Source organism: Pagrus pagrus (assembly GCF_965226575.1).
Source record: "Pagrus pagrus genome assembly, chromosome: 10".
NCBI classification, from domain to species: domain Eukaryota; kingdom Metazoa; phylum Chordata; class Actinopteri; order Spariformes; family Sparidae; genus Pagrus; species Pagrus pagrus.
In genome coordinates, this window is record NC_140194.1 from 29485023 (window position 1) to 29511457 (window position 26435).

The 26435-nt window shown below is 39.7% G+C and overlaps 3 protein-coding genes across 6 annotated transcripts in view; 2 read left to right on the plus strand and 1 right to left on the minus strand.

Annotated features, from left to right (window-relative positions):
• ccdc73 (coiled-coil domain containing 73) overlaps positions 1–9267 on the minus strand; it is a 22123-nt gene extending 12856 nt beyond the window's left edge. For 2 of the 3 annotated variants that reach the window (XM_084364449.1, XM_084364447.1), the window contains exons 1-9: positions 9202–9266; positions 8570–8721; positions 6410–6499; positions 5806–5946; positions 2782–2853; positions 2571–2642; positions 2437–2472; positions 2173–2247; positions 16–54 (exon numbers count right to left, since the gene is read on the minus strand). In XM_084364449.1, the coding sequence (XP_084220575.1) occupies positions 16–54; positions 2173–2247; positions 2437–2472; positions 2571–2642; positions 2782–2853; positions 5806–5946; positions 6410–6454 (480 nt within the window). In that variant the 5' untranslated portion in view covers positions 6455–6499; positions 8570–8721; positions 9202–9266. Of the gene's footprint in view, positions 1–15; positions 55–2172; positions 2248–2436; positions 2473–2570; positions 2643–2781; positions 2854–5805; positions 5947–6409; positions 6522–8569; positions 8722–9201 lie in introns of all 3 variants that reach the window. The other variant, XM_084364448.1, reaches the window with a different exon arrangement.
• LOC311263980 (DEP domain-containing protein 7-like) lies at positions 9206–16668 on the plus strand. Of its 2 annotated transcripts, none has more exons than XM_084364452.1 (12): positions 9206–9291; positions 9656–9835; positions 9985–10126; positions 10221–10316; positions 11899–12083; positions 12238–12439; positions 12741–12892; positions 13066–13275; positions 13453–13595; positions 13719–13844; positions 15046–15121; positions 16203–16668. In XM_084364452.1, the coding sequence occupies exons 1-12, from the start codon at positions 9225–9227 to the stop codon at positions 16412–16414; spliced, it is 1791 nt and encodes a 596-aa protein (XP_084220578.1). In that variant the 5' UTR covers positions 9206–9224; the 3' UTR covers positions 16415–16668. The 2 variants fall into 2 exon arrangements, with proteins under 2 accessions (XP_084220578.1, XP_084220579.1); XM_084364453.1 differs by having other exon boundaries at positions 13084–13275.
• Positions 16669–17817: 1149 nt separating this feature from the next.
• Positions 17818–25739, plus strand: tcp11l1 (t-complex 11, testis-specific-like 1). Its single transcript, XM_084365198.1, has 10 exons — positions 17818–18258; positions 18586–18726; positions 20496–20628; positions 20712–20832; positions 21033–21253; positions 21526–21662; positions 22115–22293; positions 22435–22616; positions 22793–22965; positions 23118–25739. Exons 2-10 carry the CDS (start codon positions 18594–18596, stop codon positions 23327–23329), a joined length of 1491 nt encoding a protein of 496 aa, XP_084221324.1. The 5' UTR covers positions 17818–18258; positions 18586–18593; the 3' UTR covers positions 23330–25739.
• The last annotated feature ends 696 nt before the right edge of the window (positions 25740–26435 follow it).

Below are 26435 nucleotides of genomic sequence, written 5' to 3' on the forward strand. Positions count from 1 at the left end.
AAAATACTTCCTTACCAGCTCACTTGATTTCTTCTCCAAGTTATACTTCAGCAACTGCAAAACAGCAGTAAAAGAAAATCGACAAGATAAAGGGTTTCAGCTCTGATGATAAGAGCAATATGTGTTACTAACCTTCATCTCATCACTCAAAAAATGAAAGACTGAGATATTACAATCACCAGTGACAAGATTTTCTGTACATTAAACAAATATACCACATTTGTGTACACATTACATCAAAATGCCACATAATTATACAACACACACATAAAACCGCTGTTGAATGGAGCTTCGGGTTAGATTTGGCAGCTGTTATTTCCAAGGTCGAGAATGAACTCTGATCCTTTAAGTGTTCACGGATATTTTTTTAAACATCAGCAATTTTATAAGAACTGGGCAACTTCTATCAAATGAAGAAGATCATTTGATATGACTGAAAGCTCCAAAAAAGTTAGATTGGAGTTTTTTAGTTAGAGTTTTCTCAACATACACTATTGTTTACATTTATCAACTTTAAAGTATATTAATTTGTAATAAGTCATATTTTATAAAACCTGAACACAAAAATTCTGTATAATGTATCTGTATATAATTATTATGATATATATTTATAACTGTATGCATATTTTGGTATTGTTAATTATCTACATACAAATATGTAACATATTTGACAGAATCTGCTTCTTTTGTATTGATATAGGATGACTAATGATTATCTTCACTATTGATTACTCTGCGTCCCAGATGACATCTTCAAAGACCATGGTTTATCCAAACAACCAAAAGATCAAAAAATCATTAATAATAGAAAATCAGAAAATACTGAAACAATTACTTGATTTTTAAAAATGTTGCAGATTCAGTTTCTGTAAGAGCTCTATGATTATATTCATATAATCATCATTTCATATAGTTATCAAAGTAACCTTTGTGTTTACAGGCTACCATAACAGCATCAGATTTTGGGGATCATTTATTATACAACCAGCACTTTATTAAGTGTATCAGTGGGGCTCTCATTCTGGGGATTCAGACCCCCATCAGGGGGGTCAACAGATTGACAGATTAAGGGTTGCAACTGATTTATGGGTCAGGAGGGTTATGGGTTTTTGGATTTCTGTCAAATGCTGGGTCAGGATTCAAAATATTGAATTACATTTTGTAATGATACATCAAATGAAGCAACACAAAAGTTCATATTCTTTTGCCATATGCTTATGCAGTCAGTCACAAAGGTTTTGTTTTGTGTTAAATGGGTCATATTGAGAAGCTCAGTCTACATCTACCAGCCTGTTTACAAAGACTCCAGGAGAGAATGCAGCAGCTTGTTGATTTTAGTTACATCAGTGTTTTAAAATACACTTCATGTGTTATTCATGACCATTGAAAAATAAAGTCTTAATTATTAATAAATAATTAAGTAGGGAAACACAAAAGGGTCCTTACCTATTGTCTATATTAAGATTAGATTTGCCTTTTATATAAATGTATTAGTGGGCAGTTATAGCCCTATTATTTGTTTGATTGACTTATAAATACTGAAGTATATTACTAGGGATATTCATCAGCTAGGTTATTCACTGAGATTAAAACAACTGCTGCCATGATTTATTTAGATTAAATTATAGATTAATTGAACCATACTGTTCCAATGGAGCTAAATTTAGTTATTTAGCAGATCGTCCATGTATGGCAATTAAATCCCTTCAATCCCAACTGCCATTGATGTGAAAATGTGTTAAATTAAAGGAGTCCACCAGACCGTGTCCCAGGAATGAAAACAACTGGGCCTCACTTTGGCCAAATACGGCAGTCAGTGTCTCCCAGATAGAATATCAAAAACAGTCTCTATTGTCTCTGTAACATGGCTGGGCTGTTAAAGTGCAGCGAACCATGGGGACGGCTGTATATCACCTTAGTGGTGTCAAGATTGAAGATGAACACTCTGGGAGCCAGACTGTGTCAGGCCTCTGCACTAACACCCTATGCCCTTGACTCTGGTCGGGCATGAGCCAAATTTCTTTACTTACCTCTATGACCAGTCAAATTCTTTTTTTTTTCCCTCCTGATTTTAAAGAAAGTGAGAGACAGAAGGAAGGAAGGTGATGGGATGAGTGGGAGTGTGTTTGTGAGAGATAGAGACGGAGAGAAGAGTGCTGCACAACTCAGTACCTGTAGCGACTTCAACTCTCCTTTCAAGTTGTTAATCTCCTTGTCTTTTAACTCAGCACTGACCTGGTATTTGCCCTGAAATGTTAGATTATTATTGCGAGTGTCAAAAAAGCAATAAATACCTAAGCACAGCAGAGAAGAATCCACTCCAAGGGCCAAGATTGTGCAACTGAGATGAGTGAATTTACTACTCCACTAAAAACATTAATTGAATAAAATACTCCGAGTATCAAGTTGACGTGTTTGGAAATACGCTCTTCATACCTTCTCCTCCTCAATGTGTCTTATTTTGGCCTGAAACTTGAGAAAAGAAAAGAAATTGTTCTCAAGGGTTTAATGCTTTGTTGAAAGTCTCAGATGTTTAGATATAAAAACTGTAACATGCAGTGACAACATACCTGCTTCCTAACATTCATGAGTGACTCTGTGTGCTGGTTAGCCATGGTTTCACTTTGATGCTGTCGGGATTCCTGTTATACAGGAAAAGACGACACCAATCAAAAATGTACTATTTGCTAAATAAGAATACAAGAACACATGGTCTTTAGTAAAGTACCTAAATATAGCTATTAGAGATGTTGATGTAAAGCAAGCTAGGCCCAGCCGTACCTTCTCCCACTCCAGCTCCTGTTTCTCCAACACCAGTTTACTGATCTGATCCTCGAAGCGTGTCTCTGCATGCTGAACCATGGAAAGACATAATTTACGTAAAAGCTGAAAATCACCCATCCAAGCTATGAAATCAGATGGGGTGATGGCTGGTACAATGTTATCTCAGCAAGCATGGTACAAACTGAAAATCCATTATCTCTTCCATTGTGTGGGCACATCACACTGTGGAGTTGCGCCAGAACTACAAACTGCACTAAGTTTTTCTGGTTCATTCCTGCGTATCTTTTGCAGATGCACACAGAGAAAAAGGAACATTAGAGGGGAGGTGATATTTGTGGAAAGCCATCCCTATCCTCCCTCTTCCCCCAGAGAAGGCAGGTAAAAGTCAATTGCTCTCTATATCCATGGGACTTTTTTATGTGCACGTGGGAGCTGGTTAACTCACTGAGTTTATTTTATAAGTTCCTATTAAACTATGCTACCAGCGTGCCACTGCACTTTAAAAACAAAGGAGTGCACAGGAGATAAAGCTGTTATTTTTCCACAGAGAAATAATTGTGTGTGTGTGTTATAGAGAGAGAGTGTGTAAATGTGTTAAAAGGAAAGACACTAGATGCTGGCCTGGTAATCCATGTAAATCAAAATAGGCAGCTGCAGATCAACTCAGGGCACTAAAACTTTTTAATTTATATTTTGCTAAACAATATCTCATAATATGTGAGTTTACTTATTATGTGAAAATTCATGGTTGTTAACATTATATACTTGCCATTCATGTCTTTACTGTTTTATTGCTGTTCTGAATGGCTGGTTTTTACTGGACATTAAAAAGGGAAATAAAGTATCTTGGCCTGGAAAAGTGATGTTTTATGTAATAGTTTAGTGAGAAAAGTTTGACATAGTTCATCTTAAAGTTTTCCATTATATCTGTTAATGTGATAGTAAGTCTTCATTTACATCTCACCGAGAATAAACAGTCTTTATTTGAATATTGCAAAAGGCTTCTCAGCTCACACTAAGTATCATATGCACACTTAAAAGATGTGCAGTATTATTCCACTACAGCACTCACCTTTAACAACATCTTTTTCTACATACAGTATATCAGTACACCACATTCTCACCAACTACAGCAGTGGGTTGCACTCTATTAAAAAAGAAAACAAACCCATTGGAATTTGACCTGCTCAGGAATGTCCGGCACCATCATGACATCCTCTCACTTCTCAACCTCAACCCCCTCCCCAATGAATGACACAACTACAAAGTGCTACTTTGATAGCGGCAGCGCCTGAGGAGGATAAGACTGATATACCATCTTATGTTTGTGTCCCAGTTAACATGACTATAACAATAAAAACATAATGGCAACAAACGACCAACATCCCATTTTTGCTCCCCTAACCTTTAAGCACTCTCAGAGTGTGTAGTCTGGTTTAAAGTCCTTGCTGGAGGGTAGAAAGCATTATTTATTTTTGTTATTTTTGCAAACAAATTTCCTCTCTACTTATTGGTCAGGGGCCAGATGGTTTATATGACCCCCATTTTGACACAATGTGCATCAAACCGAATGGCTCTTATTGTCCAGATGGCCAAAAGGGGCAGTTGACTTCCTGTAAGGACGTATGATAGCAACTCCCCTACTGTTTCTATGAAATTACACTGCTCTTTAGCCAAAGAGCCATTGGTGTCTAAGTTCTACTCAGTAAATAGTGATATGACGCAGAGGTAGAGAGGAAATAAGCAATTCTGAAAACAATACAGATATTTTGTCCTTTTTTAGAAGATACACTATAAATCATTTTAAGGTTTCAATTTACAAACTTAAAAATGTCAGTGAACTGAGCTAAAGGGGAAATTTCAGTATTTTTGTTTTTTGTATTGTGTTTTGTTGTGTAAATAATTCATACTTACCAAAGATTTTGAAATCAGTCCAGTAGATTGCCTTAGCTGGCAGCCGTGGCACCGCTGCAGCAGCTGCAATGTAATCCTTTGGGGTAACTCTGACCATCAAAGTTATGTCCTCTGAAAGTGTTTGTTTTGCCACTGACAGGCTGAGGATGTTAGTCTAAGTGTCTGACAACATTTCGGAAAGAATTCCTACAGAGACAGACCTGTTTGTTAAATAATTAGATCTGTTTTGTTGCCAACAAACAAGTATCATTTAAAGAGAAGTATCGTTCTGAAATCTGGCGAGATGAGTTGTTGCAAGAAGACAACGGTAGAAACATGAGTCAGAGTTGGAGAGAGGAGTTTGGACTTTACCAAGATGAACTGCCAGCACAATTTTTATTATTTATTTATTTAAGTCATTGCTGCATATTTAACCGGTTTTGACAATCTGGATGATCCAACAACAATAACCACTCGGCTTGCGAGACTTCAGAGAGAGACTCCTTGAATGAGACTTGTGTTTCTGGTAAGAAAACAGATCTTATTATATTTTTAAAAAGTCTATCTCTGTAGGAATTATTTCTGTAATGTTGTGGGACACTTAGAATAACAACCTCAGTCTGTCAGTAACAAAAACAAGCACTTTAAGTGGACAAAACTTTCTCGGTTGGAGTTGCCCCAAAGGATTACATTGTTGCCACTGCAGCCGTGCTGCCAGCTAAGGGGATCTGCTGGACCAATTCAGAATTTTCTAGTAACTATAAATAATTTCACACCAAAACATGTAAATATAGGGCACAGGTTTAAAAATACTGAAATACGCCTTTAAGTTAAATAATTACTTAAAAGTTAAATTAATTGAAATTAAGAAAATGTAATACTAACCTTAACTATGTCTTCAGTATTGTGAAAAGTTTTTGTAGTTTATTTTTAACTACAAAAAGAATGGTCTCTGAATAGTTTTAACTCTCAAACTTCATTAGCAACTCAATTAAATGAGTTAAGTGAACACTCAGCTCTACACTCATTCAACATTTGGTCAGAACAACTAAGAAATAGACATTTTACGTTGAAAAATTAATAAAAAAATAATATTTTATGTTAAAGAATAAACAATAGTTACTATACCCTCCGTATATGCAGCTCCTCTACGACCTCAAGTAGATGCATTTTAAATTCCAACAGCTGCAGTAAGATGGTGCCTCCGCCTTCTGTTTGACAGCAAGCTCTTGACAGAGACAGTTCCTGCTCCAACGCAAGTCCTCCTACCTGCATAAGAAAAGATAGAGCTTCTTACTGAAGTATTCAAACACTTACATAATCCAAAAGACACAAAAAATAAATTTCATTTCATTTCAAAGTTCATTTAAGATTGTCAGAGAAATGCAGCAGCTGTAGTACAAAGACAGTGTTTGTTCAAAGTCATTTACACCAGCATACAATAAGAAAGAGTACACAGCCTAACTTAATAAAAAACAAAACGTTTAACAACTTTAGTGAGTGATTCATCAGCTTAGCAGTGTAACTAATATAGATGTCCTGAAGCTTTTAATTGATATGCAAAATTAAAAGAAAATATTCCATGTTTTGTGCTGAGAAAAAAACTGAGAAGAGAAGACCTTATAATTACTCATATCAAAAGATTTTTTATTTAAATCAAATCTTCAAATGAATAAACAAATGTTAATAAATGTTTTTGCTTTGTCTTCTACTGTCAGACGTTGTAACTTACAGCGGTGTGGGTGGGGAGTGTCCCAGAGTCTGCACTGAGATCCATGATGTTGTTTGAGGGCAGCCCAAGGTCCCACTTGGCCTCTGCTGCCTGTTAATCAAGACAAAAAAACCTTTTGTTGAAAAAGGTTAATAGAATTGGCTGTTTAATAAGCAGTAACACTCTGCTTTTCCACTTATAAGCTTCTAATTACTTCCTCATCTGCAATTTTTACTGCCAAATGATTTTATTAGAAATAATAGGCTAGCACATTAAAGCCTCGTAATGTTTCTCAATCACTACAATCTAACCTAATGGCTTTGAAATGAACATTAGGGTTTTTTCTTTCTTTGTTTTACACCACTTCCATTGCAGTGAGGAGATAACACCTTGATAAGCCATCTAGGTTCACATGAACCAGCCCATTGACACTAATAGGGGTCATAGCAATAACACTGAATGGACAAATTGCGCTGTCAATGCTTTTTAAATTATCTAGGTTATTTAATTTGACCTGTGGATGGTCCTGTGCAACTGTCTCTGTCCCCTCAACGTAACCAAGAAACTGAGTGAGACACACACTGCATACGTGCAAACACACACCTATGGAGAGATATGACTATTTAAGTGGGAGGTCTCCACTAGCCACTGATCTCTTAATAGAACAGACCTTTTTTCTCCCATTTAACCTGCACTGGTATCAATCATGTTGGAGAATTAAATGATCCCTGCTAGAATTGGCTACTATCGTAAAATGACAGTGTGACCCCAGGCTGAGGAGGGAGGCAGGGGGTGTGTAAATGGGCGTTAGTGTGTCAAAGTGATAGTGTGCGTGTGTCTTATGTGCACACTGTGAATGTGCATGTGACTGTGAGTGAGGGAGTAGTCCACAATGTCTTTATTTGTTTCTCCTGTGATTCACTTGAGCAGGTATTAACCACCATCTCTAAGCCATGAAAAAGACAAATTAAAAGAACTGCTATCCATTAAACGGGAACATTTCTATCAAGCAACATGATGTCTGTATTAGCTTTGGATGAGTTATGTTAGTTAATGTTCTGTAATGCACAGCGGAAAAGAAAGTTAAACCGAAGCCATGAGATTGTATTACAAGTAATCGCAGTATAGCTTACAGCAATACAATAACTAAAATACTGCAGTACTGGTGTAAACATGTACTAAAAAATTTCCTTTTTCCAGAAGACATCTTGTCATGTCAAAGTAAAGGCACAGGTGAACGAAATAAAATTAATGATGGCTGAATTCCATTTAGCTGCTTCATTTTCAGGGTGCTGATTTTGTTCACAATGTCTAACTATAGCACTGTCATGGTGGCTTACAGGAATAGAATAGAGATATCGTTAATGTTATTAGTAACACCCGTGCTGTTCCTACTGTGACAAGTCTAAATGTCTGCTGTGGAAAATATCTACAGTATTACACAGATCTAATGTCTAATGATGGTAGTTTTTTGACAATCTATCGATAAAGACTAGTGATATACTAATTTTGCTCCATTCTCTATTGATATTGTAACTAAAAGCAAAATAACAAGCTCTTTGTAAATGCTTCTTTTTTTTCTTTAAATCTGGGGCAAGTTATCTGGTAAATTAACTGTAAGCTGCAATTCTCTTTTAACATTAGGTTAGCCATTGTTTATTGTAATTCATACGTATTCGGCTCCTTTATCAGGTGAAGTTACTCTACAGACATTTTCAAAATTAACATTACCTTTTCTTCTCCCACTTTGATTTTTCTTAATGTCGAGCAGCTAACAGTTTTAGCTAGATAGATAGCTAGTGAAACCCTATTTAATCACAATCAATTTCTTCCCATATACATTTGGTAGCTATAATTCTAATATTACGCTTTTCAGTTTGACTTCAACCATCAAAATTATGACAGAAATTAAAGAAAAAATTATTATCATACAGTTTACTATTGAATCAACACTAGAATTAAACATAAGCCAAAAAATGTAGCTTTAACCAAAAGCTAATTTTCAGTGAAATGTTAGCTAACGGTACCATAAAACTTGCTAATGGCTAACTATGGCCATTCATTTTAAGATATATCCTTAAAAACACCGAATAAGGAATGAGTAGGAATTACAATATTTGTTTTTTTAAGTGAAATAATCTCATACGATTGTGGTTCGTTGATATAGCTCAGCTACATTACCTTTGATATTAGCCCAGCAAGCAACGAACATGGACCGGCAGCAGACTGTGCGCCCTCCTGCCTCCAGGGAAACAACAAGATGGCGCCCACTCAGAGGAAGCTCAACTTACTGTGGCAGGCTGCCATTGAGAAGACCTAGCGGTTAGCGTTAGCTGTTGGCAGAGAGGACACTTGAGCATTGTTCATAAACACAATTTGCTTAATAGTGCTTGAATTAGTCAAGACGCACAATAGATATTAAAGTGATAAAATTGGACAGGATGTGTGCCTGATGTGACAGACACCAGCAGCCCAGACAGAGGGAAGATGTCTGTTAAACTTTATTAACATCACACAAAACAAACAAACACAAGCTGATGCTGAAAAGAGCTCCTCTGAGTACCTAAATACAATGTCTACAATGTTATTATTTATTTATTTTTTACAGCATTTCCTATCAAGACAGTGAACACAGCGGCATCTACAAGAGATGGATCAGAGACGCCGCTGACTTAGCAATTGGCGCCACCTAGAGGTTGAGTTTTAAAATTGCACACACAAACTACAGGAGCTTCTGCTTGGACGTGGTTCGCTTCAGTGGTCTCTCCTGCTGACCTAACCACCTATTAACAACTAAAGAAGTGTTACTCAACTGCTTTTCCCTCATCTGCCAGGCATGGCATCAATAAAAGAAAGAGCCGCGGCGTTGAATCTTGCAGAAAAGTTGTGTGTTCGTCCTCAAGGTGAGTTAATCAGACACGCATTTCAACGAGCTGTTGGGATACCTGCAGCCCACAGGCCTGTTCATGTGTCTCTCCTAACCAGCTAGGATAAGCTACACACGCAAAACCTCTTCAAGTTGTTGTGCTCAACCTTCACTGATTAATAACCAACCCCAGTTCACTGCTGCTGCCTTTAGTTTGACCAGTTTCCTCAGACAGACCTTCATATTCCTCCACCAGCCTTTCCTCTTCTCCAGGCTTTGTCCTCCTCAAATTGTCTCATACACCCTCCTGTATGTCTGTACTCAAACCCTGCACAGCTCATCTGTAAAACATGACTCAGTTTGTTTGTTTGTTTGTTGTCCCCCCTGTGTCTTTGTCTCAGCACATGGCGTGTCCACGGTCCAGTCATCCTCCATGTGGAGTGGTCTCATCTCCCACCTCAGGTCCTCAGTGACAGTGAAGCGTCGACGAGTCCACCTCAAGTCTCACAGCGACTGTTTCCTGGGCTCAGAGGCTGTCGATGTGGTGGCAGAACATATTAATCGGGTCAAAGGCTCTGAGGGTGTATAATCTCACATTTTACATCATCTAATGGGTTTAATATATCATCTAAGTTCTGTTTCACCCAAACTATCTGATCATCATTCTCTCTTTTCATTTATAAACCAAAAGACATTCACAAATTGCAGCTTTGTTTGGCTTGACTTTAAGGTGCCGCTGTGTCCCAGGACAAAGTGGTGTGTGTGTGCCAGGCTCTGCTGGACTGTAATGTGTTTGAGGCAGTGGGAACCAAAGTGTTTGGCAAAGACAGGAAGCAGGTTGTGTTTCAGGACAGCAAGAGTGCTCTTTACAGGTTAGATACACACAAACACACTCACGAAAGCCACCCTTTTTATTTTCTGTTGAACAATTCTATCCGCAATTGTCATTTGCCTTATTTAACACAGATTTGTAAGTGTGTGTGCTCCTTCAGTCGATGAGTTGGAGAGAGGTGCGCTTGTGAATGGGATCCAAAAACTCTTCTGCAGTGCTCCTTCAGACAGGTAGGAAGTCTGAATCATTCAGTTACATACACTGACAAGCAAGTTTATTAGTCACTCGTCTGTTTGAACAAAAAAAATCATATATTGTAATGGTGTCCAGAACAACACTAACACTAACTACAGCTTTCAAAATGACCACAGAGTTTCACACATCTTCTTAAACTGCACATTTAAAGACTATTGGACTTAATTGCACAAATGGTCCGTATGTACAGCAAACTGCTCGCTGTCAAGTGTGGATATTTATGTAGGATCCTGAACTGTGAACTGCCCAGGTTCTTATGACACATCCCTTGCTGAGCAGTTAATTCTGTGAGATGACTCTATTGTATTTTGTCAGTTTCCAAGAAGAATTTTTTCATTGTTTCATTTTAATTTATAGTGAGAAATGATTGAGGACAAATCTCTCCAGTTAAAGCCAGAAGTCTAATGCTTGACCTATAATTAAGGCCTGTTGAGATTGGTGTAGTTGTGAAATACAGTTATTCCATGTGACATTATCTTGAGACCGTTTTATTCTGCTATTGTTTAGTCAGGAACCCTGATTGAAATGTCTTCTAAGAATCTGTTGCACTTAATCTGAAAATTGTGAGCACAGTTTGAGGCAGATAACTGGCTGGGTTTGACATTTGTAAGTAGTCTGCATCTATTATGTATCACCCATCTTAGCTCTGCTGGACTGTAACCATAATTGGCACATAAAAAGAACATCCTCCATCACAGTATACAGCATTTTATATCATAATAGTGGAATATATCATCATTGTCTTTTAGGCACGGCACGGAAATTTGATTCGTATCATGATGGAGGATTTTTTTGAAGAAGAAAAAAAGTGAAAGGGTACTTCACTGAGAACTGCATGATAAATTTGTTTGACTCACAATGTGTGGCTAAAAGTAAAAGAATCAAGACCAATGCTGCAGAACCAGAGATATGTTCTTTTTTTTTCTCGATGGATTCTTCTTCTGTGTCAAAACCTGGCTCCTACATTACCCACAATGCAACCAAACCACCAAGCTGGAGATTTGTGTGTTTTGCTACTAATGATTAATGTGGGCTCAAGCCAGCAGCCTCAAACTGAGATGAGGAGAGAGCCACAGAGGTCCGATGGCTCACATCTTTCTAACTTCACAGCCCAAGATTTTTCTCATTTTCTGAAACTCACTCAAGTTGCATCACTTGAGACAATTTATTAGACTTCTCACAGCTCCCTTTGGATACACCAAAGGTTTTATACAACCTCTGTTTTTCTCATAAGCATACATACTCATACAGGAATGTGTTGATTTTCAAGTGAATTAAATACCTGCCAATCAAAGTACTTCATCGGATCAATGCAAAAACCCTGTTATTCCAGTGTTGCCATATGAACACCTGTTCATTGATTTGGAACATGGCCCACAACGGTCTGATACAAGCAGACATATTAAAGGCAGAGCTGTATAAACAATACTGCAGAATCTCTACAGAAAGTCACATCTTTATCGTCTTCATATTGCCTAACCTGTACTAGAATCCTAAAACATACTATTCAGTATGTCACCAACATGAGCTCCCAGCTGTCTCTGTTTTGTATTCCAGGCAGGAAGAGAAGACCTGTCCCACTGGACCCCACGTTCAGGTGTCCACCCCTGTCAAATGTACTCAGACGTCCACAAAATCCAACCAGCTGGACCTTCCTGCCACCGCCAGCCTGTCACTGGAGCCTCTGGTGGACAGTGTGAGTCCCAGCAGAGTGTGGACGGACACTGCCTTACCACAATCATGTAAGGTGCCATGTTACCATGTGTGTTTCAGCCTGTTGTGCCACTTTTCCTTAGTTAAAGCACAGGTATTTAGACAGACAAAGACATGCATTATTGTAACAAACGTTAATTCATTCTCTTTTTCTCCCAATATTGGTTGCGCTTCTGTCCCCAGTGGTAGACGAGGTGTGGCAGGAGCAGACCCTGCTCAGGCTGTTAAATGTGGTGGAGCTCCCCCTGCTGGAAGGAGTGCTTCAGTGCAGCCAGGCCCCATCCTCTCCTCCTCCATTAAACCTGCTGGCTCACAATAACCCAGACCTGATCTACAGCAGCAACCACCTGGACAGACAGATCCTCAAGGCCTTCAGGGTCTCTCAGTGGGTTTGGCTTTGCTTCGGCTGTTAATTTCTAGCTTAATCTTAAAAGTTTTTAGTGATGTAAAGTGCAGTACTAAGGAAGTATACATTTTCACGTACACCTGAAACCCCTTCCTTGGGTGGCTAAATGTAATTTTTGTCTCAAAGTAGTGGATTAAAGAAGTATGCCTGCATTGTTAACTATTCTTTAAATATTCAAAATATATATATATTTTTTTAATATGTAAACAGAAAATCTAAGTTTTTGTCTCGAATAAAAGTAAATCCCTGTTTATTTTCTTGTATTGCTCCTAACCTTCAGGGAAGATGAGTGGCTCCTTGCAGCTCTGGACTGTCTGGACTTCCTCCCTGATCAGCCAGTGGTGGAGCTGAGCAGAGAGCTGCCTCACTGTTTCCTGCAAGATCAGGACAGCTGTGTGCAAGTAGCAGCTGGTAGCAGCTCACAGGATGGAGGCAAGTTCTTGGATGAGTACCAGAACAGCGGGGTTGGTCCTTGAGTTTGGTGTTGTCACTTCTAAAATACAGAATGCTTCCATTCCTTTACGTAATGTGAGATCTCAGGAAGTTTTTGTTACAGTTTGATACTGTATGACACTGCTAACTGTTAATATTATAACAATATATAGTTCAATTTCCGGCTCCAGTGCAGTCTCTGGCGTCTGTGTCCAGCCCAGCCAACAGCAGTGATGAGCAGCCTCGTCTCTCCCAGAGTGGTCTGGCCGAGTGTAAGCTGCTGCTGTATAGGACCCTGGTGAAACACTACAGCCACACAGACAGGCCTCCCCTGCTGCCCCAATACATGGTGGACATCTACATAGCCATCACTGACCTGCTGGGTAAGAGCTAGGGTTGGGACCAAGAAACTGATTTTGTCATTTATGTAGATTCACATTGTCCCAGAATAAGTCAGCCAGGAATTGTAACCAAGCCTGTTTCTCTGCCGTAGTTGCCCGACTCTTCTTAGATGTCAATAACCTCAGTGTGACTTACATTTATCTCTCTTGTCTCGCTAGTGAATGCGAAGTTGGGCACAGCTCTTGAGGCTCTGCAGCTGTGTCTGAAGCTGCTGCCTCCCGCCTGCAGAGACGAGCTGCACAGGCTGCTTATATTCATGGCTCTGGCAGCTGATCCACAAGAGATAAAACTGGACAAGGAGGTGAGAGCTGGTGACTAACTCCTGGGATAATGCATTTTTAAAATGTCCAGTTAAAGAATGTCTCAACATTGAAAGTCATCGCTGTGGCAAGTTGACATTAAAGATGTGCTGTTGGACCTGCAGATAGAGAACAGACTGACAGTGAGGAGGTCTTTCTCAAGGGCAATCCTCCACAACAAGTCTTTTCCAAAGGAAAAAGAGGATCTGATGGTGGTGTTCATGCTCAGCAACATAAAGGAAATTTTTAAGGTAAGGAAATGCCGTCAGACAGAGGAAATTAAATTTCTAGTCTTTTTGGGTCTATACCTCAACTCATCAAATAATCCATGGGTTCCTTGAAGGTGAAGATTTTGTATTGCACTTATATAAAGTTATAAAGAGACTCTAAAGACTCACATGAACAACCCGAGGCTGTGTCTGAAATTTCCCTAAAAGTGAGTGAGAAATCTCGATCTACTACTCAGTATATAATAAACTAAATAGTTTCTACTATGTAGGGGAGAAGCGAAATGGTAAATGAGGAAGTAATTTCAGTCACAGACTACAGTCATGCTAGTGTCTCTGTGAGGCTGCATTTGGTTACAGTGGTTCTTTGAGCTAAGTGCTAACGTGCTCATCATGCTGATGTTTAGCAGATATAATGTTCCCTATCTCAGGGAACAGTCATTGTGATTCATCCTCTACAATCACAAATGTCTCTACAAAATCTCACTGCAGAGCATCTGTTAATTATGAGTTTTTTGTCTGGACCAAAGTGTTGGACCGACTTACAGCCAAGCATTGCCTTCTGTAAAGCCACAGCTGTAGTATGCCTAAAAGATAAAAACACCCCAAATTTAAGTAGCAGAGATTGTGTTGTCCCAACTCTTTGTGCCTAGTATCCTCAAAACACTGGGTCCGACATGTCCCATAATGTAACTGAATAGCATTTTTTAAATTATTTTTATGAAGCACGCTTCGCATGTATGCAAAGCCTGAGCTCAAGCATGCAGAGAAGAGATCTAGACAAGACAATAACTGTATTTCTCAGACTTGACAAGGCTCCTCAACACATCACAAATCCACTTTATGTGTAAAATCAAGTGACGTTCTCCTTCAAGTATGAGGACCAACATTCACATGTGTTACATCTGCAATCCAATTTCTGGCCCTGACTGACTGTTACCAAACGTCAACCCACAATATGCTGTATTGGTTTGAGGCTGAAATCTGTGACATGTTTGTCTGAACTTTGCCATTAAGTGGTGCTGTAACTCGTTGTGTAAGCAAATTGCCCAAATTGAGTTGCAAAATATAGTTTAGTTGCAGACATTTGTGTAAGGCTGTCAGTGAAAGGGAATAAAGGGAAGCTGAAATGCAGTTTCAAATAGACTGCCAAGTGTAATTTAATGGACAAGACAATTTTCATGAAGACTTCAATTTATTTTCTATATTATTCTCTTTGCTCCAGATACCAGGGGCTCTACACAAAGGAGTGAGCGACAAGCTGGTCAGCCTCGTACAGCGGAAGCAGCCCGATGTGACTGGTAAATGACTTTATAAGTGATAATCCAACAGCAATGTCCAACACAGTACACCTTGATAATAGATGGATCAAAACAACATTGTGCCTTAAAAGTCAGAATAGATGGGTAGAAATCCTGCCCCTCATCAGTTTGTTGTTGTACAGCAGCACTCAAAGACGGATACGGTATCCCTTTCATAAGAAGAAAAAAACAACTCTTCACCAATTCACAATAAACTTTAATGTACAACATCAACATTACACATTTTATTACCTGGAACGTCTCAGAGATAAACTTAATTTTCACATCTGTGCCTGAGGCTTTGGCTCCACTCAAGCATCAGGAATTTAACAGATCATAGTGGTCTTAAGTGTGCGCATTACATTTAGGAATGTATATAATTTAAATTCCTGATGATATCTGATAACACATAATTTATGTGGTAATTCAGCTGATAATGGTACTGATATTTTTCATCTCATTGCAATACCACCTTGTGTCTAGTTACAGCCTAATCATTCATTGTCATGATTTCTTACTTTTTACACCGACTGCACTGACACTGACTCTGTAATCACTGAAGCAGAGAGTACATAATACTTCCAATGGTTTTCTTTGCATGACTTTGTGTTGTTTTTAATATTTTCCTACAACGTGGATCCTTAGGAGCTTCTCATGTAAGATGCAAACTGTCATTGTTGCCACAAGTGAAAACTTACTAGAAATGTATAAAACAAATTTTTAGAAATCACAAACAAAATTTACTGTATGCACAGCATAGATCTTGAACAGACTCATTATGAAATGATGTCAAACAAACTTTTCCAGTTCTCAGTACAGATGTTTCTCTGTTTGTGTGATACGTATGTGTAGGCAGTTGCTTGTAACACATTTCCTCTAACAATGTTGTAAGGTATAAATATGTCAATGTTGTTTTTACAGCATGTTACGCTGCTCCAGAGTGGCAAAAACTATGACGCAGCTTGAAAATCCTTTTTTTGTTGTTGGTTGTTGTTGTCAGTGTTAGTTTTTGATTACGGCATCACTGTAACTCTAAGTTCCCTCCCTGTCAACACCATATTTTTTGTCTTCGTTCCTTCAGGCTCCATATTCTGTCAGCCGCCCTTCAGCAGGTCCTATACAGACTCTACAAAGAACACCACCCACCAGGAGCTGTGGGCTCTTCTTAACAGCATCCACCTGGACACCAAGATTTCTGTCAAGGAGAGGAAGCGTCTACTGGGACAGTTTTACCAAGCCCACCCACAGATATATCACCAGTACTTTGGTGAATCTGCTGTTGGGGTGCTGTAGATTTGTGAAGACAATGACATAGCCTGTCTATCTCTGATGTCTTCTACAGTCACTTTCACCATTATCTGGTTTTGGTTAATATTTGCTCAGTTAGAAACGAGCTAAATGACTGAAAGGAAATGTTTGTGGCAGACAATAAATCATAGTGGAGATTGTAAAGATATTTATGAGAAAGATACCTACGGCATATGATTACATTTGCATGTGTGTATTTGCTTTATTATTGAACAAAATAAATAAACTGTTGATATATACTCTTTGCTTTTTTTTTTCATGATTAAGATTAATGTGTTTTTTTAATGCAAAAAAATGGAATAGAATAGAGCAGCCTGGTACAATGTCAACAACAACAACAACAACAAAAAAACAGCTAAATCCAAGATGCGCTGCAACTAAGGGTGTCTTGTGTGAAGGCAATTCTTCGTATTCCATTTATCTCTGTTAATATGTTGTGTATATTTAAATATGTGTAGGGAATTTTGAAAAAAATATGGAGCGATCAATTTCACTGACAATTCGTTACAGCACAGCAAAAAAGTGTCTTCTTGCAATGTTGTGAAAATGCTACTGAATTCTCTTAGATATAATGGGGATCTTTAAAATATTCAAGAAATTTTGAGTGCAACATTGCAAAAATTGAGCTTATTTGGAAACCCAATTCACTTGAATCACAACCACATTTCATTTCAATTGGACATATTTTAGATCTTAACATAATTTCAGAAAATTCATGTAGATGAAACCCTTTATCGCAGACCTATTCAACTGGTGGCCCTTTGATCATTTTTTTAGTAAGCTTATTAGCACATTTATCATCAGTTATGTCGGTAGCAAAGCACAAAAATACTCATGTCATTAAAAATCATAACCCAGGCTGTTTAAAAGCAGAGGGAAATTACGAGCATTAAACTGACAACCTACTTCTATTGAAAGGTGCATTTATTGCCTGTACTTTTGTGTATAACGTTTATTTTTCAGTTGTGAAAACTTATAAACAAGGGAGAACAAAATAATGCATTGTTTTGGCACTTTTTTTTTTTCCAAATCTGGCCCTCCTATAAATCTTTTGAATAGGCCTGCTCTAGAGCATTTGCAAACTGTACCAGAAAACATGATTAGTAAAAGGTAAGTCATTTGAAAATGTCCATATTCTGGTAACTTTTTACTTGTTTGGTCCAAACCTTTTCTGAATTTAGTGACTATAGAATCAAAATTATAACTAACTCAAAATGCTGATGAAAAGGAATATGGGGGAAGTAAATGTATGAGTGTAAAGGTAGAAGTTGCCTGGACTGTAGTTGCAGTTATAGCGCCGCCACGCGGTCAGCTGCTAGACTGTGTGTTGCCGAGGCCTCGCAGTATGACACTATGATCCAGAGTGAGACTGGTTGCTGTAAATGCAGTAGTGTAGATACTTCTGAGCTACCAGAGAAGATGAAGACTGGCAGCAGAGAGATCACAGAGGATTTCTAGCACCTTCTGTTGTGGGACCCCTACCAACGTATGCGCGCGCGGAGGGCTCGGCTGTTACGTCACGTTAGCCCCACCCAATACAGGAAGAGCCGCTCGGTTAGCGGCAGCCCATCAGAGGAGGGCTACGACGTTAATAAGCTCCAGTTTTTTAGGATGAAACAAAGGCTTCCTCCTGTCGAAGACGGTGTCCGGCAGCGGTGAAGCTGTGAATACATTTATATCAGTGATACTGCCGCCATGGCCGGGTTATGAAGGAGTAGCTGGCTCCTTTGTTGTTGTTGGCAGTCGTGTTCGCGCTGACTAAAGCTAACGTCAGATAAGTTGAGCTTCACGTCTGACCCATTTCTGTCCTCCGTGCTGCCGACTAAAAGGTTAGTAACATCACCCCAGGCTGGACTGTGAGGACAGACACGGTACCATGAGGCTTTGTTCTGTTTACATCTGTCGTGTTCACCTCCTCGCCCCCCTCCCCCTCCCAATGTAGGTGATGTCATCATCTGTGGACCACAACAAAAACACCTGCGTCTCTCCTTTTGCTTCTATTGAAACATGAAATCTCACATTACCAGCACTGATGTAGCAGTACTGCACGTCGAGCTAGACAAATCACTGCTTTACTGACCTCTCAGCACTTTACAGCATTTGAAAGAAGTTCAGGTTGCAACTTGAAGCCTCAAACATCATCTGTCATCTTGCAGACATCAGCATGCCAAAAGAGGCAGAGGGTGGAGGAGACAAGGAGTCGAAGGAGGAGAGGACGCAGGATGCCCCAGAGCAGACGGTGAGGAAGAGGGTCCGGGCAAATACTCCGAGCCCGCACAGAGGGAACACTCCTCAAGGTGAGACACAGGGATTTCCAGCTCCACAGAGTAACAGACCTGATTAAAGATAGGGACGATTCTGTATCGATTGACAGGAGGCAGCAACCTTTCCCTATGTATCATGTACATGGTGGGAATACTGTTTAATAGAGTGCCATTGGTCGGTGTGATCCCTGGTGCTTTTTCCTTTTGCTGAGCTCTGTTTTCTGGGACGTATAAACCCAGAACAGCAATGAGAAAGGCAAAACGCCTGCTTCATGAATATCTGCTCATAGACATGTTGTCAAGGTGACCAGCGTCCTGGATAAACAGAACCTTACTTATTCCAAGTTAGTGTTGCTAGTGGCCAAGTTCTTGTCTTCAGCTGGGATCTAATCTGCTCCCTCTCAGACTATAACTTCCATCTTAATTCTTCAGTCTCTGAAGGTCTCTGATGTGAACACAAACAACACAGCTTTTGTATGGAGGTGGAGAAACATTCATGTGAGGGAATGTATCAGCCTCACAAGCTCGTTCCTTCAGGGGCTGGCAAGTAGACTCCTCCTGTCTGTAGTGCTCGCCAGTCTTAATTCTTTAACTCAACAAAAGAGCTTCTGTAATTATTGTTTTGTGGGGGATGCAGTGGTCAAGCTGAGCCTTCAGCCATGGTGACAGGCTTAGGATCTTGGAATGACTGAAAAGATTCAACCTTCCCCTTCTGGCATTTCAAAATAAATCCTATATAGGACAGTACATTAGGCAGCTTAGTGTTTATTATCTTGATCCGCGTTTAAAACCTTATATTGTCCCATCTCTAGTGCGTGGTTTGTACCATGTTCGGCAGACAAAGCACACACAGTACTGTGGCAAACCCTCTGAAAATAAATCTCTGTCCATGACACGAGTTCTAGTATGACAGCAAGTTTAGCTTTCTTTGTCTCAGTTGGGATCATAGTTTAATGCAGGAGTTGTCACATCTGCCTAAGGTTGCTGGCTCCTGGAATACTATATTAATATAAAAACAATCCTACAAGACAGGATGCACAAAGGGATTGTTGATAAATAATCATCAGTAATGTGTATGTAATGACTAGGTGGATAAAGACAAGCATTATAACAAGTAGAACAGTCTGGTAAGTTCAGAAAATGACATCACTTTACTGTAATGCAGCCTTTTAAACCAGGAAATACAACATTTATGTCATGTCATGATGTAAGGATATATAAAATCTAAGTCAATATAGTCACTTATGATATAATATTGTAACATTGCGCAGCCCTACCACCAAGCCAGAAACGCGATAGATAGAATCAGCTGGAAACAGTGCCATACACAAATATTCCCAAATTTAGCATTGTCAGTTCTGATTTAGAAAAATGCTACATGATCTGATTGTTCCCACTGTGAGTTTTATCATGTCTTCCAAATATTGGATTTGCACATCGCTGCACATGACAGATGAAGACATGACACTTGTTGTTCATGCTCATAGTTTTAAATTGGATTATACTTCAGGGGCAAGAATAGAAACTTTGCTTTCAGGCAGGTGTTCTGAACAGAGTGCTTTGTGGAAACACTGACAGGAGGATTTCTTGAGAGGATTACTTGGTGTGCCTGCTTTCACTACAGTCACACTAAATCCGCTTGCAAGTGAGTTCAAATGCAGTTTGTTGGCAGTGGAATAGCTCATGTTTGTTTTTGTTTTTTTCCTCAACATTCTGGTTGGTAGCTTTTGGTGTAAAGTGTGCTCTGATGTGTAATTTTGTAGGAGTGGATCATTTGAATCATGTATTTTCTTCCCTCACAGCCAGCCCTCCCAGGTTTGTCTCTGTGGAGGAGCTGATGGAGACGGCTAAAGGAGTCACCAACATGGCCTTGGCACATGAAATACTGGTGAACCATGCTTTTCAAGTCAAACCTGCAGAGCTTCCTGAGGGGAGGTGAGAGTTTAATCAGATAATTGTCCTTTGAGTGAGTTCTTTCTCGCTGTAGAAATTAAAGTCCCTTGTGTTGCCCTGTGCAGTTTGGAGCGCAGAGTGAAGGAGATAATGCACAAAGCATTCTGGGATTGTTTGGAAGATCAGTTGAAGGAGGAACCGCCGACTTACGGACATGCCATCAAACTGCTGGCTGAGATCAAAGAGGTGAGCAGAGGTTTTTATTTTATTCAGGAAATAGTCTGGACCAGATGACTCCATAACTCTGCAAAAGTGACGTCTTTTTGTATTTTGCAATGGTCATGGCTGCTTCATCATATATGGATTACAATATCTATCTGTCTCAATCATTCTGTCTTACCTTTCTCACCTTCCTTCAATCTTCCTCGCCTTCCCTGCTCATACAGACACTGCTGTCCTTCTTGCTGCCTGGCCACGGCCGTCTGCGCTCCCGTATCGACGAGGTTCTCGACCTGCCTCTCATCCAGCAGCAGGCTGAGAACGGCTCTCTTGACATCAGTCAACTGTCCCAGTTCATCGTCGGGATGATGGGCTCGCTGTGCGCCCCCTGCAGAGACGAGGACATCAATAAGCTAAAAGAGATCACCGATATTGTGCCTCTGCTCAAGTAAGCCAAGAGACAAGAGACAGACTATTAATAGTTCTGTATGTTCCAGGTCATAGTTTATTTTTAGATTGTGTAATTTCATTCCAGTGCATTAAAGTGCAGAGGTCAAGTTGCTCTGGCATGATGGTAACATAGAGGAAGCCAAGAGATGAGTAGATCTCCAGATTTAATAAAAGTGAATAACAAGACATGGATTCCAAACCTCTACAGTGTATTTTAACATATAACCTCTCTGTTTCTCTCTGTCTTCTTCTGTCCTCCCTCCCTCTCAGGGCGATATTCTCTGTCTTGGACCTGATGAAGGTGGACATGGCTAACTTCGCCGTCAGCAGCATCAGGCCTCATCTCATGCAGCAATCGGTTGAGTATGAGAGAAGCAAGTTCCAGGAGTTTCTGGAGAAACAACCGAGTAAGCAAACACTCTAACATGAAAGGAGCCACATCATTAATTATTCATGCTAAAACATTACATATTGGACTGGCATGTGAAGGTAGATCAAAAACTGCATGCCGGACAGTTTAGGCTGAAACCCATTGCAGACCACATGTCACATGCAGGTTTGAATTGAGAAGTTCAGCTGTTATGACTTGTGTTGGTGAATCATCTGAAAAAATAGAACTGTGTCCCTTTTTTTTCTCTTTCTTAACACAAAAATATCTTCTGATGACTACTGTTATGCATAATTGATGGAATGTCCTACTTGAAGGAACTTTGATTAGTGTTCTAGCTAACTTGGCCTGCTTCTTCATAAAGCTGTAAATGGATGGATGTTGGTTAGGTTTGTTTTGACATTGACAGTGATTGAGGATCGGCTGCGTCAAGGGAAAGCTGAAAAAATGAATCGATCTGTTCTCCTTTAGATGCCTTAGACTACACTGAGAAGTGGCTTGAGGAAACGGTGAGATGCCTGAGAGAGGCTGGAACCGATGGTTCTAGTGCTGCCTCATCCGACCCTCCCTCACTCCTTCCCCTTAATGTCCATAATCATGCCTATCTACGCCTGCTGAGGTGGGACCACGCCTCAGACCCCTTCCCAGAGGTAAATGCTGTCAATCCTGTAGCCTGTCATTGTGTCTCTCTGCCAGTTAAATATCTTTCTTTATTAATTCTGTCCCTCGTGGTTCTCTTGTGTTTGTTTCTGCCATCATTAACTCTACTCCTCTTATTCTCCTCTCCATAGACGGTGTTAATGGATCAGGTTCGGTTCCAGGAGATGCAGCAGGAGGCCGAGCAGTTAGTTCTGCTCTCCTCCGTGCTCCTCGTCGTCTACACCACCACAGGGGAGGCTATCTCAGGCCTGCCAGGGCTGATGGAGACTCTTAAAAACACTGTCAATGTCCTGCTTGCAGACATGCATGCACCGTGAGTACCAGTACTTTGGTTTATCAAATTACAGTGGACAGCTTTGCTAGTTGATGAGGGATACCTTTCAATCTGTTATGCTTCAGACCACGTTCACTGCCACTGACTGGCAGGAATGAGTGATTAAGGCAAGTTGTGTTGCTTTGCTTAAATACTTCCTTTTTGCCTCTTCAAAGGTCTTTTGGTGCACAGGAGGCCTTAGCGACCATCGGGGAGAAACTGTGTGTGGAGCTGAGTCAGTGTCTAAGCCAACATGGCTACTCTCCATTTTCGGCTGACAGAAAGAGCACTCTGAGGGGACAAATCTCAGCTACCATCCAGCCAGACAACACAGTCCGCAAGCTGATGGGTAAGAACAGTGAAATATATGATGATTTTCACGGCACAGCCAACAGTGTGTGGTTGACTGTATGGTTTATGTACAGATTTATTTAGCAATAACGAATCTCCTCTCCTCTCCTCTCCTCTCCTCTCCTCTCCTCTCCTCTCCTCTCCTCTCAGACTCTCGGGTTCAGAGCTACCTTCTGGCTGCCCTGGAGTCCAGTCAACATAAGACCCCTCCTCCTCTCCCAGGGGGTCTGGCTCCAGTCGGCAGGGAGCTGAAGGAGCTCGCTGTTCGCTTCAGTCGTCTCGTTAACTTCAACAAGCTGGTCTTCTCCCCGTTCTACCAAAAGATTCTCCATAAAATACTGGCAGGAGGGGAGAGCCCCTAAACACTAAAGTGTGGAGAGAGTGGTCTGTAGTTTAACCATTTTCCCCCACTAGTAACGGTTAAGATTTTAGAGAAAGGAGTTAAGGAAGCTGATCTGTATTCAGCAGATAGAGCCAGCTATACATGCACCTTATGCAGACATAATCACAAAACACTGGCTAACATCCCAGCTGCATTAACTCACAGTGTTGCTTATTTGAGAAAACCTCAGGCCTCCTAAGTGTGACCTTACAGTAGCCATCTCACATTAAGTTGTGCTCAGTATTATTAGCTGGGTTGTGTATCATTCGATATCAGAGCTAATAAAATAACCATGTTTTAAAACCCATAATAAACAATATTTAGACCTCAGTCATACAAAAAAATTATGGCTTGGTAGAGTATAACTTAAATATCTAATTATAGATATAAATGTGTCTCAGTAGGTAATCAGTCCTTAAATGGCCAACAGTTCTCAGATTGGCACATATTTGGTCCTGTGTTTAGGCCTGCAAGCATTTTACGATGTTCTTAACCTAGTAGATGTCCCTTATCTCTGCCATATATAGGCGAGCTCCAGAGATGTCTCAAGTTGTCAAGAGATGGCGCACAGACAGAGACATGCAGGCACATTCAATGGAAGGAGAAAAGTCTTGTGAATGCTTGATGGCACCTTGATGAATCAGTAATGCACAATTTGATTTGATTAGCATCGCCTCAGATACAGTAATACACAGACATATTAATTCCCCCATCACTCAGCTTGAGGTGATGGCAAAACAAGTTGTAATAATGCAAATTACTGGTTTAATTTATTAATATATTTATTTATTTGTGTGTTTGATATGGTAATGACATTATAATTGTGAGACATGCATCTCCCTAACAAATGGTGACATTTTCTCCCTTTCTATTTACAAAGGAGTTGATTGAAAGGGCAGTAGCTTATAACCATGGTAACTTGGTGACCAGGTTGTCAACTATTCCCTAAACCAATCTTCTCAACAGAACGTGTGTCTCTGCCTAACCAACATTTCCTGTCAACTCATTATGAGTAAAACACCCACGGAGCTTTTACATACTAACAGAGATGGAAATCATTTATCAAATTCTGAATGTTAATAAAGTGCTTTAACTCTGGAGAACATCGGACCAAATATGCAACACTCAGAGCTTTTGACTGGGACTGATTCCCCAAACTCAGACATTTGTTAAATATAAACTTTGGCTAAGTATTCAGTAACGGCTTTCAGGACTTGACAGTGTTCAAACTCAGTTCTACTGACACAGTTTAATCAATTACCTAAAGCGATTAAGTAATCATATAGCTTGACAAGACAACAGATGACTGCATGCTGACTTTACGCTACGACTACTAGGAATTACAGTGGATACAAAAACTCTTTTCACCATTACACAGTTACTGTTACATCTTGTGAAATTTCCTCTTCGTTAGACTTGAAATCAAATAATTCTTATTCAGGCATTCCAGATTTACTTAATGGTCAAAATATTTGCGTACGCTTTTCTTGCAGCGTGTTGAAGATGAAAAAGTTACCTTGTATTTGGATTGAACATGGATCATCTTTTGGCATCACTAAGTCTGGAGTCTCTAGCAGGCTAAATTAAAATAAGAAGAGAACATTTTGAAGTGCAATTATTTAATTTCTTTGTGAAATGTGTTCAGCTTTTCATTGAAGCAGTTCTTCCTCTTTCTACAATTCTGTAAATGTGGACCAGGCTAGTTGTTTCCCTCTGCCTCCAATCTTTGTGCTAAGTTAAGCTAATAGACTCCTGGCTGCAGCTTTATATTTAGCATGTAGGTATGAAAGCAGTATAAATCTTCTCATCTAGCTCTCATCTAGCTCTCAGCAAGAAAGGGAATAAGTGAATGAACCATTGGTTTCACAAGCCATAGCTTGAAATGGTCAGCTTGAAATCTGAATCTGGTACTGGTTCATAGGGAACTCAAGGATCTGAAATGTAGACTTTTTGTATCCACTGTATGTGCACTAGGATGATTCTTATAAGATATTTTACAGGTTATTAAATCAAAGGAAAATGACCAGAATAAATTGTTGTGCACTGAAGGGAAGCCAGACTGGTGTTATGGACCAACTTGAACTGTTGTTCTTTTAATTGTTACATGTTATTTCAAATTATGTCCACTTATTTATAACATTTCTGATGGTTTATAAGATGTTTAGAATATTTACTTTCAACAAACACTTTGCTTTGCATCCATATTTTACAACTTGCCACAGAATACTGACAGTGGTTGTGACATTTCTTCATCCCTTCCTGGCAGAATGGCGTCCGTCACCTGTTCCCTAAATGAATAACACGTGTTCACCGACTGATCACTTCAGTAACACTGATATTTGTCCTCAAGTGTTCATTCAACATGCAAATAAAGCATTGTTCGTCCCACACAGCAGAGTCATTTGTCATCCCTCTACAACTTGTTGGTTTGTCTTTCTGTTGGTGTGCTGGTATCAGATTTTAGAGAGGGGTCTGATGGGATTTTTTGCAGAGCAGGGTGAAGGGCTTGTTTCTTAAATAAAAGACTAGATCACTTTATGTTACAAAATATGACAGCCAGTTAATGGTGACTAACTATCAGTCTGACATTGTACTCTACCTTCATTGCTGGTTCTCAGTCCAAAGAACACTCTGAATGTCAAAAACAACTGGGATGACGCATCATAATTATCTTCCTGTATTTAGTTTACATATGAAACACTAGGTGGAGCCAGAACTCCAGTTTATAATATTAAAACAGTTTTGTCATTAATATAATAGAAGCAGAATATACAATAATTTACATACAGAGTGCAAAATTAACTTTTTTGTCCAATGGCAAAATGGTTAGTGAATGTTTAGATTTTACCAGCCAGTCAATAGATCACTACAGTTTTTTGGCTGACGTCACTGGCGTATTTCACCATTATGTGGCTGGTGGCTGGTGTTATTTGTGTGCCCTGATGGCACAGCAGCCCTTAGTCTGACCAAAATGTTGAAATTACTGAGTTTTACTGGCAGTGACATTGCATAGATGATGGACTGACTAAAATGTCTGGTGTGTTTGAACATGTCTGTAACGAGCCATTTTACAATTAGAGCAATAA

What these genes read in the sequence shown, in the direction of transcription:
- tcp11l1 (XM_084365198.1), top strand. Translation starts at nt 18,594, where the DNA reads ATGCCAAAAGAGGCAGAGGGTGGAGGAGACAAGGAGTCGAAGGAGGAG. An exon ending in GTTTCTGGAGAAACAACCGA is followed by an intron (nt 21,663 to 22,114) that starts GTAAGCAAACAC and finishes GTTCTCCTTTAG; the next exon opens with ATGCCTTAGACTACACTGAG. An exon ending in CCTCAGACCCCTTCCCAGAG is followed by an intron (nt 22,294 to 22,434) that starts GTAAATGCTGTC and finishes TCCTCTCCATAG; the next exon opens with ACGGTGTTAATGGATCAGGT.
- LOC311263980 (XM_084364452.1), top strand. Translation starts at nt 9,225, where the DNA reads ATGGCATCAATAAAAGAAAGAGCCGCGGCGTTGAATCTTGCAGAAAAG. An exon ending in TAGCAGCTCACAGGATGGAG is followed by an intron (nt 12,893 to 13,065) that starts GCAAGTTCTTGG and finishes AACAATATATAG; the next exon opens with TTCAATTTCCGGCTCCAGTG. An exon ending in AGCCATCACTGACCTGCTGG is followed by an intron (nt 13,276 to 13,452) that starts GTAAGAGCTAGG and finishes TTGTCTCGCTAG; the next exon opens with TGAATGCGAAGTTGGGCACA.